This window comes from Vitis riparia, chromosome 6 (genome assembly GCF_004353265.1).
Source record: "Vitis riparia cultivar Riparia Gloire de Montpellier isolate 1030 chromosome 6, EGFV_Vit.rip_1.0, whole genome shotgun sequence".
NCBI classification, from domain to species: domain Eukaryota; kingdom Viridiplantae; phylum Streptophyta; class Magnoliopsida; order Vitales; family Vitaceae; genus Vitis; species Vitis riparia.
The window spans coordinates 18,992,410-19,008,099 of record NC_048436.1 but is presented as its reverse complement, the minus strand read 5'-3'; the positions used below and the strand labels follow the sequence as shown (position 1 = coordinate 19,008,099).

The window sequence follows — 15,690 nt, the reverse complement described above, 5'->3', positions numbered from 1 at the left end:
ACAGACCACATTTTTTAGAATAAGGAGTCACACTTAGGGTTTTATTTCTTATTTTGTTTATCCTTTAAAAATAAAACAAAAATAAGTGGCGACTCCAAGTTATTTTCTAATAAATAAAATCATTTTAAAATAAAAATCGAGCTCACCATCGAGTGGAAAACGCATGAGCCGAAATGCAGAGTCCACAAAAGTGTTTTTAATTTTTTTGATACTTGAAAAATAAAAATTTTCAAGTATTAAAAATACTAAAAACATTCCCTAAAATGTAAGTCTAAGTTTCAATGCCCTACCAATAAATTTTTACTAAACTTCTTTAATTGAGTAGTTTGGATTGGTTCATATATTTAGAATGTGGATTCTTGGGTTTGTACAACTCCTTTTGGTGCCTTACCACGATCCTCTTTTGAGAGGAGGATTTCACTTCGTAAACCTTTTTTCTTTTTCCTTTTAAAATGTAGTCTTATGAAAATTACATTGAAATCATTTTTTGAAAAAATGATTTCCTTCTTATGAGATCGTTTTTTCAAAATTTTCATAAAGCCGTTTTTAATTATTTTAAAATAAATTTAATAAATTTATAAATTGTGATCATACTAAAAATCTCATTTTAAAAAAATGATTTTGTGGTAAAAGATTTTATTTTATAAAATATATTCTCTAAAAATATTTTATTTTATAAAAGAAATTCTAAAAAACAGTATATTTTGTGGTAGCCTAATTAACTTTTTTGTTTTTTTTTATTCCAAAAATTAGAAAACTATTTTAGTAAACAATCACTATATAGGGTTTTGGTGTTTTCGCAAAACATTTTTTATTGTTTTCAAAATAATTATATAAATATAGAGAATGATTAAAATAAAAGATTAAATAAAAATTGTTTTCAAAACATATCTAAGAATATAGAAAATGTCGATATTTTGAAAGCCAAATCAAACCGGCCATTCCAACTATTGATGGACAACTTCTTCGATCAAATTTGGTGGAATGAACTATTCGAGGATTGGATCATTGTTAAACCACTTGAATCGCGTTAAACCATATAGACCGTTTGATTTCATATGAATCGATCAACCTTTGTTTGACCAAAATCTTATTGAGCTTTCCAATCAACTCGCTCAAGCTTCTTCCTTCTAATGTTCGCCCGATTTCATATGAACCAATCAACCCTTATTTGACGAAAGCTTTATTGGGCTTTCCAATCAACTAGCCCAAGCTCCTTTCCTAAGGCTGGTTCAATTTCATATGAAAAGGTGAACACTTGTTTGACTGAAATCTTATTGGGCCATCTAATCAATTGGCCTAAGCTCATTCCCTCCAAGGCACACTATGATATATGCTTTGTAAAAGATGTTCTTTAAAAATATTTTATTTTATAAAGAATATTCTCAAAAAACATTATGTTTTGTGGTAGCTAAATTTACTTTTTTGTTTTCTTTCATTCCAAAAAAATAGAAGACTAATTTTAAAACAATCACTATTACCATGTTTTCACAAAACATTTTTAATTGCTTTCAAAATAAATATATAAATATATAGAATCATTAAAATAAGATATTAAATAAAAGTTGTTTTCAAAACATGCCTAATAACATAAATAATATCAATGTTTTGAAAATTGGATTGGGCCAACCAGTCCTACCATTGACTGATGGCTTCTCCGATCCAATCTAGTGAAATGAATTATTCAAGGATTGGATCACCGTCAAACCAATTGTCCAATTTCATATGAATCGATCAACTCTTATTTGACCAAAACCTTATTGAACTTTCTAATCAATTGACCTAAGCTCCTCTCCAAGCTTCGTTTGGTTTCATTTGAACTGTTCAACCTTTGTTTCACCGAAACCTTATTGGGCTTTCCAATCAATTAGTTGAACCTCCTTCTCTCCAAAGCCCAAAATCACATTTGCTTTATAATTTTCCGTTGTGGGATAAATTTTTGCTACGATAAAAGAGAACTTTGAATGGTATAGGGTTACCATCACATCTACTTTGTAATTTTCCCTTATGGGATATATGAACTTTGAACGGCATAAATTCACTTGGGACCCGTGGCCTAATAAAATAAATCGAAGATGATGTGAGCTACTTAGCCATTTCGTTATATGATTTGGTAAATATTTCTATATATTTCTTTTAATCATATAAAACATTTAACCGAATATAAATATTCACATCTATGTTTATTTTTATAATAATCATTAATGATAAATATGAAAATAATATAAATTAATTATATATAATAATTTTTAAAATTTTAAAATAACAAAATACATACATATATAATTAAATTAAATAGTATAATTTTCCTTTTCCCTTAAATATATCTTCATATTTAAATATTATATATATATATATATATATATATATATTTAATTTCTTATAATTATTTTTAATTTTAATACAAAAAAACGATGATAGACAATAATAAAAAAACATAATAAGAATATTTGGGGAGTAGTAAATAAAGTAGGTAGGTTCATTTGGGAAGAGCAAGTCCCACACCCCCCCAACAACGAGATCAGTGGTGGGTTATAAGATTAGACTATCCAAAAAATCTCATATAACTTCACCGTATATGTTGCATTGCAAGTTTTTCAAGGTACCAAATAAAATTCAGGTCATCAAACTCTAATACAATAAGAAACCAATGAAATTGAACAAATAACTCTTCTGATGGAATATTCAAAATATATTTCAAGTTTTCAAAACAATGTGAGATTTACAAAACATTGAATAACTGATTTCAAAATTGTTTTTCAAAATTGTGAATACTTCCACAAGTGTGCTAAGTCTGAGAAATGAAAATCTATAAAAAGTGGTAAAAAGGTGTTCGAAATTTCTAAATTTAAAATCCAAATAATTCACAAAAACATTTCCCAAATGGAGGATAACAACCCAGTCCTTTTCTGCTTCCAGAAGATGAGCGAATAAAGCAAAAGGCATCTTGCTTAATGCTTCAACAGGAAGTAAAGCTGTATTGTATCATGTGGACTCTTCCTTCATGTCCACAAATTTGTATCAATTTTTATTTGTTTCCTTGTAGTTTTAGTTTTGTACAGAGCTACCTCCTCAACGGTTTAAAATCTCCGCAAACTCAGGCAGAGATGACCGAGTCAAACACCGACTCAGCTATTAACGTCCCCGATATCCCAGTCGAGATCGTGACCGATGAAGAAATGGCTCTCATCGAAGCCGCCTTAACCGCCGCTCGTTCCTCTCTCTCTTCCTCTACAATTCCTGCAATCTCCTTCACTGCTGCTGCTTCTTCTTCTTCCTTTTCTCCTCTTTTGCACAGAAATGCTCGCTCCATTGGCTCCATCACTCGACTCTCCAAGCGGAGACTCTCCGATTGTACGGACACCAATCCCATCCTTGATATTGAGGATTCGGGCGTGTTGAGGAGCACCCAGAAGAAGATTGGGGTGAGAGAGTCGCTGTTGCATCGGTTTCGGAGGAAGAAGGGGTTGTCCGTCACTGATATTACCGGCACGGTACGGATTTTGTTTTTTTTTTTTGGTTTGTTTGCTTTTCTTTAATTTTGGGGGATGGGTTTGCAACTTTGCGTTTCTAAGATATTCGATGTTTTGTTTCTGTTGAAAGGTTTCGAAAATTTATTGATTTTGATTTTGGGTGTAGAAAGGAAATTCACATTTTCTTGTACATTGACTTGCTTGTTTATGTTTTTCTGCTGTTCACTGGGAAATGGAGACAGTGATTCTAATTTTTTGACAACGGGATTGAGCTGTGTTTATAACCTGGGGTTTTGTGAAGCATAAATAGATGGGCATTTTGTGAAGTTGATTTGGGTGCACAGCTAGGTGTGGGTTTGGCATTCCTTTTATGAGCACCTTGATTCACTAACTGTATTTCAAATTTACCTTTTAAACCTAATCCTTGTTACAAGGTGATGTAAATTAAGCCTCCTAAATTTGAGGTTGCAATCTCTAAGGTTGTGTTTAGTTCCCTGCAAAAAATGCTAGTAAAATGATTTTCTAAATATCAAAGAAAATAAAATACAGTTAAAAATAAAAGAGTTAAAATTAGTGAAATGAGTTTGAAGTAGTATATAGAAATAATTTATTGATTTTAAATATATTTTTTATTTTCCTCCGCTCTTTCTTTTTTACTACTTTCCCTCTGCATTTTCTTTTCCTCATGTTTTCCCATACATTTTCCTGGAACCAAACATAGCCTAAAGATTTTGAACTACTGAACCTAATTGGGATTACAAATTAGTCTAATTGTTGGCATTTAGGAATTGCTTCAAACATTAACTTGAAAATATGAGTCTATATGTTAGATCAATTGTGAATTCTAAATCCAATAGTTCTCATCAAATTCTAGCTTCCATTTTACATTGTTCCCTGCATTATTTTATCAGTTCACAAGGTGTACTTGGAAATTAAAGTGTAATGTTTTTCCCTCTATGGGTTTTGATGAAAGGTTTGCTAGGTTTTGTCTTTGCAAATTTCAACTGAAGGAAATTGGAAGAAATTGATCTTACTGTGATCCTCTTTCTTGCTAACAATAGGAATGGTGTGAAAAACAAATGGAGTTTCATCTACTCCTCGGGGAGCCAGAAATCACTAAGGCTATGAAAGCGGGTATTGTCCGTCATGCAAAACTTGAAGAAGAGGTATACTTTTGAACTCCAGATTTCATCAAATTTCTTTTAGACGTGTGACCATCCATCTTATTATTGCTGCTTGAGTTTCTTATCTCTGGCTCTGCAATCATGAAATTTGTTCTGAACACTTGATCATCTTTGTAACTTGCATTAGAGTTTCCTTCCCCTTCACTCATGTGGATAAAGTTGTTTGTGCTCATGAAGTAGATTTTTTTAAGTCACATTGTGGGAGATTAATTTTCTTGTGGGAAATTAAGTCACTCTCAGCCAAGTAGAATGGAAATCTACAAAGGCACTGTATGGTTGTGCAGAATTGGATTTGAGTAAATAAATTATAGCTATTTTAAAAGAGATCAGCATCATCGGATGTCTGAAATGGAAAGATGTAGTGCAAAGATGTAGTGCTTGTTTTATTGGTTCAAGTCATGAAGAAATTTCTTTTTTTTTTTTTTTCTGATAGATAAACACACAAGAATAAAGGGAGCTTGAAAGGCGACCCAGAGCATACAGGGAGCATACAATTGCCACCTAAAAACAGAAAAAACAAAAGGGAAAAACCCTCACCAGCCCTTAACAAGAACCTAACCAATCCACAAAGTTAAACAAGGTTAAGGGGCCTACAGCTATAGAAGACAAGTCATGAAGAAATTATAATGTGGTTAGATCATAATTTTTTTCTATTCACAGCAGTGTGGCCAACAAAGAATTCTAGAAGGAACTGAGGAGTTCCTTAATTGATTCAAGCAGTCGAAATGTAATTATATCATCTAGAATAATTTATCTCTAGATTTTTAAGCCTTGCTTCAGTAACAGCGTTGCTCAAATTCAAAACATGTCCTTTCGCATTCTTGCATGTGTAGTAGATTTAGTTATTATATTGCAGTTTATCTGACTTTGTGAAGTTGTTTTATGACATCTAATGCTATATACTTGGATGGTTATATATATATATATATATATATTTTAGAGAATTGTATAATTATTTGTTTAATCTTTGTGAATTTACAGTGCATGCAACCCAATATCTTGTTTCTGTCGGTCACCTTCTTTGCTCTTTATGCTTACTTTCCTGATTTTATTTATGGGCAGGTTGTAAAAAAAGTAAAAGTTCGTGTTGGAACACTTGAGGATGTATTGGCTTTGAAGTTCATAAACTTCATAGTGGGTGCAAATCAGTTATTATTTGAAGGACTAACACGCGAGTTACCATTGTGAGTTGGACTGGTCAAGGTTCTGTTTGATTTCTATATTTCTGGCTCCACTTTCATATAGCTTTTCTTTGCATATGCTGAAGATATTTGTCTATAGTAACTGGTTGACCATAAGTTTTGTAGGCTGTCAAGGGGCTTGGGCTATATCCAGTGATAAGTTACTTTGTCTTCAATATAGGATCCATGTAGGAAAAGAGTTGGATGAGTATAGCCATCTGGAATTTCAATAGGATGTTGGGTTATCTGCATTATTAGTCTATTGTGTCAGAAACCCTGAGTGGCTGGTTCTCTTTCCAGGGCATGAAAGGCTATGAGATATTTTTAAAACAAGCAATAGCTATCTGGCTTGACCTTGAAGATCATATGCTTGGATATGATTGCACTGATCTCAAACAAAGTGAAATTTAAAATGTAGCCAAATAGATGTTGAATATCAGTATAGTAATTCTTGTCCTAATTCAATGGACGTTTACAAAGAGAAAATTTTGGGACTGTTAAAATCATTGGCAGATGAATCGTTTTAGAGAGCGTAAAAGTGGATCACCTTACCTCTTAACAAAATGAGTGAGATTATGCATGGGAACTCAAATTTATATTTTAGTCTTTTCGTTCTTTTTGTTTTGGTGGTTTTACTTTCACAGGTTGATTCTAACCCCAATCAGCTTTGGGACTTTGATGTTAAAAACATTTTATATTCTCTGATATACTTACTTCTGTATGCCATTAGAATAGGCTTTGTGGAAGGTGTATGGATGGTGGGTGTAATTGATGAAATTCGAATGCCAGAAACAGAAGCGAACAGAAACCCAATACTAGTAGAAACAAAAACTCGTGCTCAAGCTAGATCTCCTGCTGAGCCGCAACAGAGAAATGGAAGGTATGCCCATTCTTATGGTTTCTTTTTCAATTTTGTTGACATGAGGAATTGTTAGCTAATTCATCCTGATCTTTTGTTATGGCAGGCTTCAATTGATGTGCTACAAGCGTCTGTGGGACAGTTTAGCAGCCAATAGCTTCCCTTCCAGACAATTTTATGATTTTTTTGCTTTAAATCCCCATTATATTTTATCTGAAGAAATCAGAGAGAACACTGCTAACTCTGGTTTTCCTGCAGAGGTAGAAAACTGCTTCCAGCCAGAAGTTCAATTATTTTTGTGTTAAAATTGATGGGAATATTCCAGTGCATTAGTCATGAGGCTAGCACCATTTTGCTTGTATTTGAGATGTTATATTCTTCAATGGTTCTTCCAAATGGCTATATTCCAAATAGATGGTGTGGATAATGATTCATAATTCTATGGGAACAATACTGAGTCATGATCAAAACCTTATTCAGTTATTTGTTTCTTGATATTTAATCATCTCATTTTGGCATTGCAGACCCTTGATGACTTATTGAGATACTTTAGTAATATGTGTTGTATGCTTCCCCCTGCTGACGACCAGCTACTGTTGAGGTGAGTACGGAAATTCTTGTTCTTATTTCTAACGGGAGAAATCTTCATAGTTGCCTCAATTTGATCTGCATCATCTCAATCAGGAAGACTCCTCAACTCCAGAGGGCACATAAATAAATTGTTTTAGAAAATTGGAAATGGTTGGCTCTTTTCATTGGGATGGATTTCATCTGTTTGTATAATTTTTCAACTTTTGGATTGAATCAGGCCTAGACTCTGGTTTGTTCAATCCGTAGAACATTAGATTCGCTCACTAGTTCCACAAACATGTAGAAATTTGGCTACATCCTTTTGCAGCCCTCATTAAGATTGTTGACCCAGACTTGTCTTTGGTTGCTCTGGTGCAGATATGAATACCAAGAAGATCATTCACTGCTCGGTGAAGATTGGTTTATGTATGATTCTGATTGGGCCAAGAGACAAATTCGGTGTTGTCTTGAGTTCTGGCTGGGGGAAAGAGAAGCCAATTACACCCCAGTGGAAGAGCGTTGGAAATGCCGGCATTGTAAGTTTAGTTCCGTTTGTCCTGCAAACACCAACGCAGACTGTACGTCAAGCTAGAGAAAGGAACAGATACCCTCTCATTTGATTAATATTTTTCTCCTCAATAATGATAACAACCTCAACTTGCAGCCTCCCTGCAAAGAAGCAATAATTTTTATACAAGCTTCTCTGCATTCATTTGAAGAAGACAATGCTGAGTTGGTCTTCTGGGTTGCAGTCTGATTATGTATTGGTTATGTATAACATGCCTCTTCTCTGGGGCAATGAATTCATTGTTGTAAGAATAGATTTGTAGACTAATGATTTCCCTTGTGAAAATGGAACTGTAAGCCAGGAGTTATCGTTAGTTAATCATTCATTTTTAAGTAATTGTATCTGTTGTTTTCAAAGATTGGAACTTCTGTATTTAGAAGATTCTGAAATTCAAATTGCTAGAAAACACAAGGAAAATATTGCCCCTTTATTTCCCAAAACAGAATTCATCTGCTGCAGGAGTTGTGCTGTTGCATTTTTATTTTTATTTTTTCAATCAGCTTTAAGAGTTTAGCTTTTAAGTTTGATAATCACTGCATCCTATTAGGTGAAGATTGTTAATGTAGTTTTTAAGTTTAGGTGCAGGCAAAAGACTTCTGAAGACCTGAAAAGGCAAATACCAGATTACTGCTTTGTATCAATTTTTGATTTATGGAGCAGGATACTAGGATGTGATACTATTGTGGTCAGTGGGTCTTTTATCACTTGGAAGCACTGTTTTTTTCTTTTTACATCATTTAAAATTGCAAACTCAGGATATATTTTTGGTTATAAATTAAGAAGAAAAACAAAAAATACAAGAACATATTTATTTTGCATTGAAAAAACAAAATTAGAGAAGATAGAAAAACCTAAGCTGAAATATTGACCTTAGAATTCAATCCGTCATCTCCTCATTTGGCACCAACTCCTCCTCTCCAACTAGAAGCTCCACCACCTTACTCATGGCTGGCCTTGTATCTCGATCGTCTTCCACACACAGCAAAGCAACCCTTACCATTCTCTGAACCTCCTTTTTGTGGCATCTCTTTTCCAGTCTAGGATCAATCACTTCTTCAAGCTCTTGTTCTTGGATCTTCAGCCTAAACCATTGTACCATCTGGCTGTGCCCACTCCCTTCTGCGGTAGCCAAATTGAAGCCAGAAGCCCTCTTTCCGGTCAGCAGTTCCAGCAGGACAACTCCATAGCTGTACACATCTGCCTTTGCGTTGATTCTTAGGTTTATCATCCACTCTGGAGCCAGGTACCCTCTAGTGCCCCTCACTCTGGAAAACCCCATATCGTTTGTGTCTTTAAAAAGCTTTGACAGGCCAAAGTCTGTCACCTTGGGTTCTAGATGATCATCTAGTAGTATGTTCTGAGGTTTCACATCACAGTGGAGAACCCACTCCAGGCACTCTTCATGTAAATAAGACAGACCCTTTGCCGTCCCTATGGCTATGTTATATCTCTGCTCCCAGCCCAATCTCATTGCCGAATCAGCTGAGAATAGGATTTTATCCAAGGAACCATTCTCCAGGTACTCGTAGACCAGGAGCTTGTGGTCATTCTCGGCGCAGAAGCCCCACATTTTCACCAAGTTCCTGTGATTGATCTTCCCTATGATGCTCACCTCCGCCCAGAATTCTGAGTCTCCCTGCAGAATTATCCCTTCCAGTCTCTTGACTGCAACGATTCTCTTATCATCTAGAACCCCTTTGTAGACTGTCCCAAAGCCCCCCCTTCCAATCTCTTCTCTGAAGTTCCTAGTTGCCCTCTTCAGTTCTCCAAAAGTGAAGTGTTTGAAGCCCATGGCTAGGACTATGTATCCCATATTCACCAGTTCCTCACGAATGCGCTTTCTGAAAACAAACCACCACCCTAAACCAATGAAAACTATTTCAATGACTGCAACAGAACCCGCGAATGAAATCAGATATTTCATATACCAGTTTTTATTGGGATTTTCCGCACCAGCATTTATATTGCGAAGAACAATTTCTGGGGTAGAACAGTTGAGCTGATCATAGGTTCTGAGCTTTTCTCCTCCGGCCTGAGAGGCCATGATTCCTTTTGGAACCTTTATGTGCATGATCATGGCGGTGTCGGCCATATGATATCCATTAAGGAGATATCTTTTTGGGTAACACTGTCCTTGTCCATCCAGTGCATATCCAAAACCCTTGCATGTGCAATCATTCAAGCAGGCATTCTTACATGCTTCCAAACTGATACCAATATTGTAGCTGTTCAAGTCATATCCAAAGTAATCTGTGTGGAGAAGCTCCATGAAACCCAATTCAGCTGGAGCACAACTCATATTGAAGGAGGGGGAGCAGCCTTTAGTCCAGTCTGAGGGATCGTTGCGGTCGAAACCATCAGGGCAAGCACAAGAAGGCAGTGGATTGTACCTGCAAACACCATACTCGCCACACAACCCATGAACCAGGCAAGCATCCACACCACTAGGCAACCATGCTATTTCCCATATCCCTGTCAATTCATCTAGGCTGTACAGTCTCAGGATTCCATCATAATCTAACGTTAGCCGCCTTTTCGGACCAACCCCATAGTCAGAGGCATTGAACTTCAGATTGTCACTGGATCTGAACCTTCCCATGTTGTTTAGAGCTGCAATTTTGGTACTATTATAGGGTGTTCTGCGGCTAAAGAAGACGGTTAAAGGCCAGTAGACACTCGAAACTACAGGCCCATCATAAACAAGATTTAGTAAGTTATTGTCGTCAAATTGGAACCTATAAAATCCAGACGAAAATGTATCTCGACTCCTCATAGAGACCAGGCTTGTGTTTCTGGTAAGCGGCTGTGTTGGAAGGAGAGTGTCAGTGGGGAAATCAAAACTCTCCCAGATGACCTCCTTTGCCTGGTTGATGAGCACCAAATTTCCAGTTTCAAGAAGCTGAACTTCCACCTCTCCATCTGAGAATGTGTCTGTGGACCATACGATCGAACCATCCGCATCAGTCAATACCAGGTTGCCTTTTCTGTGGAGAGTGAGTCTGGACCCTTTCCCGTTAACCGGCCGGTCTCTGTTGGCCATCCAAACCACAGTCTTTTCAGCAGAATTAGTGAACCAGATTGCATAGCAATAGACGTTGGTGCCCACCCTGTAGAACCCACTAGAGAACGACCCTTCTGGTGAAACCAGCAACTGCCCTTCTTTCTCAACAGAGAAGGAGAGTCCAGGCTTCAAGCTTGGCAGCTTATGGGTTAGTGCCAAAGCCACTGTAGGTCCAAGCAGGAAGAGAAAAAGCAAACGCAGAGCTTCCATGGTGGGTCTTTGGGCCAAGGTTTACACCTAGAAAGATAGAACAATCTGAATTTCAGTAGGGCCTTTTTGAATATGCAGAATTCAATTTGAATTGCAGATCATTCAATACTTAATTAGGCTTCTCTCTCAAACAAATTTCCATGTTCATAAGTCATAAGCCGCATACAAATACGCCTGTGGCTCTCCATTCATACTTGGAAAAATGAAATTTGAGTGGTATAACCCAGCTTCAAATATTATTATCTAAATCAGCGCTCAGTCAGATGTATATTTTTTTTGTGGTTGCCCAAACTTTCTGCCTTTGATGACGACATGAAAACTAATTGCTCTGTTTTTAATTCATTCAATCATCAGTGGATTTAGGACAACTAGAATTTCAAATTTGTAAGTCCATGTTGGAGCCCTGGATTCAGGTCAATGGTATTGCTTGTTTGTTTGTGCCAAGCCCATTTGTGGCTTGGTTCTTGGCCTACTTGTGTATCTGATTAGGTCATAGCCTGAATAAATTTAGGCTCCTAATGGCTGTCATGAAAACCATTTGGTGGCTTATTTATTGGCCTTTTAGTCAACATTCATGCATTATCATGCTTCCCAACATCTTTATTTCCATTATTTTAAAAATGAAATATGATTGGTAAGTTCAAATCTTATTCTTTGAATCAGCATTAAAGTCTCATATTTCTATGGTTGCCCAAACTCATTGCATTGTGACATGAAAATTATTATCTGTTTTTAATAAATATGTTTGGTTCCTGAAAAAGTATCGAGGAAGGAGAAAAAATGTTTTAAAAAAATGGGTTTTCTCATGTTTGATTTGACTATAAAAAATAGAAAAAAAAATCGAATATAATTAAAATTAATTAGAAATTTACTCATTTTAAAATTATTTAATCTTTATAGAATTGGGGAAAATAAGTGAACCGAGTGTGAAAAATGGTATAAAAATAATTTATTAATGTTTAATTTATTTTTTTATTTTCTTTCTTTCTCTTTTTTTCTTCTTTACTTTCTTTCCCTCAAAATTTTCAAAAACTAAACATAGCCTAACCATTTCCTAATCAGGGCAATTACAAAAACTACCTTATAATTGTTATCCCACTTTTTCTTTTTTAAGCATAATAGACTCTAAATTATAATCATGGTATAACTCTTTTTATTATTATTATTATTATTATTTGTAATTTTATTTTAAGAAATAGATTAAAAAAACCTAATGTGATCTAGAGTCTATTTGGTAGTAGTTTTAGGGAATACTTCTAGTATAAAAAGAGTTTTTGAAGGAAAATCCGACAAAATTCAAAATACTTTTAAAAAATTTAAAAATTACTTGTAGTTCTTTCTAGAAAACTTAGAGTAAGTTTGATAGTGTTTATTGCTTTTTTTAGAAGTGTTTTTAAAAGAATTACATATCAAGTGTTTTTTTTTTTTAAAAAAAACACTATAAGTGATTTTTCAATATTATAAGAAAGATTAAGTGTTTAACAAAATTCAAAAAATATTTTTAATTTTTAATTTTTTTTAAAAACATTGTAGATGTCCCATTATCTCTTTAGCCATTCTTGAAGATGTGTAAATGTCCCATTATCTCCCATTCATTTGAAACTTCCAGAAGCTTCAAGCTTCAATATAAAACTCAAGTGAAGAATGGATTGAGGAGTTTAAAATTTTTAAATAAATGGTGGAGGTTGGTTGAAGTTTGATAATTTGAATACCCTATTTTTATTTTGTTAGGACTTGGACCTCATAGCCTAAATTAATAGAAGAATTATGCAAGAGGGTTGCAACCAGGCTGGCTAGCTAATAAGATACTTCTCTTTTAATAACAAGTAAACTTATCCGATCCAATAATTTGATTAGAAAGGAATAAAATGTGTTTAACAAAAAGTTAAAAACTTCAAATTTGGGACAAAGAAAAGAAACATGAGAAGAGTAAAAAATGATGGTTCCAAGGTCAGCTTCAAATTTGGGACAAAGAAAAAGTTGATGGTTCCAAGATTAGATCTATACAGCTACCAACCCCCCAAAAAAGAATTTTTTTTATTTTATTTTTGAAAAAGTAAGAAATCTTGTAAGAAACCCAACCAACGAGAAACAAAAAAGTTATTCGTCTTATATCTTATATTTGAATTAAGAGGTAGATTTAGAAAATAATCCTTTCCTCCCTAGTTCACATCCTACTCACCAAATCATCTTAAGAAAATTTTAGCATCTCCACGAAAAATAAAGAAGAAAACATGATAAAGATCTATTTTAAAATCAAAAGACGCGAGTACATTTGATGTTTTACGTTCCACTTATCAAAGACAAATTTTAAACATTCCCAATAAAAATATCATTAACCTTACCTATTATTTTATTTTATTTTCTTAAATAAAATTTAATGTGAAGGAATTTTTTTTTACTCTCATCGTCTTTTTCTTAAGCCATCCAAAACCTTATGTCTCCCTCCTCATTTCTCTTACTTTCTTTCATTTTTACTCATCCTTCATTTATTTTTCTCCCACTCTATCTATCTTCTTGGGAAACTTGTGTTTCCAGTCTATGATTAGAAAAATATATGGTTTTGGAATCCTACATAAGTGAAATATGAGATTTCCTTGTTAATGGGGAAAATATTATATTTTTCATGCACTATATACTATTTACATATGCATTTCCAAAATTTCCCTTTAGTGTCTCCCTGTTAGTAGCTACCGATGTGACGATGTCCATGTCAACAAGAAGGTGTGCAATTTAATAAACACCAAAATCAGAAACTTGAAGTTATCAAATTTGAAACCCACAAAACACCTGACCTAAGAAACATTTGAAATTTGGGGAAACTCTCTCTGTCACTTCCTCTCATTTTGCCCCAACTCGATCTTAGGAAATTTGCATTTTTATAGCTTGTTTGATACACGAAGATAGGTAGCCGATCTGTTTATTCACGTCTTGACCAGGCGACAGATACCCATATTCCCAAAGCCTTCTTCATCTCATTTTAGCATAACCTTAGTGTATCTCTCTTCATGAGCTGACTATCCAAACTTGATAGTCATCTTCCGAAAACCTTCAACAAAGCCAAAGTTGAGCCATATCTTCATATTTATTTATCAAAGGTGGAATTTTTTTAAGGTTTCTGGAAACTGAAGTGGAGCTTTCTCTTGTTTTGAATTAATCAATCACATGTGAGTGTTCCATTTAAGGATTCATTTGGCTGTTGAGAAAATATTGGGACTGCAGGTCTTATATTTTGGGATTTGTTGTATTTTGATTCATTTTGGCATGAATGAAATAGAAGGAAAATTTGTTTTGGTTTAAAGAAATTTTCAGAGGGAGTGAATTTTGGAAATGAGAATGGTTGTTTTCTGTTGTTCACGACCTTGTGATTTAGAATATTTGAGATTTTTTTTATATATCTTAATTTTTTATGTTTACAGGGACAGTTGTTTGTGGGGAATTGTTGAGGAAAAATTTTTTGAGAACCACACACATCATTAGAATCATGTTTTTAATGATAATTTTTGTACCAAGCAACTCATATCAGCTACAATGATACAATCGGAAAAGATGATACATGAGACAAATACACACAACAAGAGCAAGTGGGATGAGAAACCTGAATGAAGACCTTTTTGGTTGTTTTGTATCTTTTTTGTGTTTTCTTTCTTTAGGACAAGATGACTCCATTATGTTTTTTGTAGCATTTTTAGATGGATGTTAGTATGGTCTCTATGGAGAAAGGTGAAAAAAAATATTGAGGATAGGATGAGGAAGGAAAATATTATTTTATTCCCATTGTCCTCTAAAAATTTCCTGAAAAATTTAATTTTCGTTTTTTAAGACATTTTCATGGATGATCAAACAAAGAGAACAACTTTTTATGAATCAGAAAAATGCAGGGTGTGCAAGAAGATGTTTTGGAGAATGTTTGGAATGTAGGAGAAGATACCTTAGAGAATGCTTGGAAGCTTGAAATATGAAATGGAAATGACAACTAAACCCACTGTGCACTCAAGACAAATGACACATTTGAATCATCAAGAACAAAACATAAGCCACTTTTTTTTTTTTTTTTTTCTTGTTTTTTTTTTAAGAAAGAAAACTTAGGATTTGTATGAAAATTGTTTAAATAATAGTTCTTATTATTTAAAATAGAAAATAGTATTTTTACTTAGAAAATATGTTTAATAATTTTTTTAAGAAGATAAAGAATGATATGAGAATTTGTGTATTGTATAAATGTATAGTTTCTTTTAGGGAAAATAAGTCAATAAAATTGTTTTTTCATTATTTAAGTCCCAATAAAGGGTTTTTTTTTATTTTTTTTTATTTTAAGGTTTTGAAAAAATTTGCACAAAAATAATAAAGAAAAAAAGAATTCCTATAATTTTATTGTCCATGATTAAATTATAGATGAAGAAAATTTCTTAGCTCTTCTTATCTCTTTTTATAATTTTTAATTACATTATTTTCACATTATCCAAATATAATTTCTATAAACAAAAAAAAACATAATTTAAATAATTAGAAATTTTTTTTTTGGCTTATATTGAAAAATTTGTACATATTAGCTTTAATTTAAATTTGAAATATGCTAAAATT

At 33.8% G+C, this 15,690-nt stretch overlaps 2 protein-coding genes across 2 annotated transcripts; one reads left to right on the top strand and one right to left on the bottom strand.

Moving 5' to 3' along the window:
- The first annotated feature begins 2,926 nt into the window (after window positions 1-2,926).
- Window positions 2,927-8,252, top strand: LOC117916922 (exonuclease V, chloroplastic). Its single transcript, XM_034833158.1, has 7 exons — window positions 2,927-3,494; window positions 4,535-4,639; window positions 5,720-5,841; window positions 6,569-6,718; window positions 6,804-6,957; window positions 7,222-7,298; window positions 7,646-8,252. The coding sequence occupies exons 1-7, from the start codon at window positions 2,955-2,957 to the stop codon at window positions 7,857-7,859; spliced, it is 1,362 nt and encodes a 453-aa protein (XP_034689049.1). The 5' UTR covers window positions 2,927-2,954; the 3' UTR covers window positions 7,860-8,252.
- Window positions 8,253-8,712: 460 nt separating this feature from the next.
- On the bottom strand, window positions 8,713-11,106 carry LOC117917082 (putative receptor protein kinase ZmPK1). The gene has a single exon (XM_034833309.1). The coding sequence runs from the start codon at window positions 11,104-11,106 to the stop codon at window positions 8,713-8,715; it is 2,394 nt and encodes a 797-aa protein (XP_034689200.1).
- Between the last annotated feature and the right edge of the window lie 4,584 nt (window positions 11,107-15,690).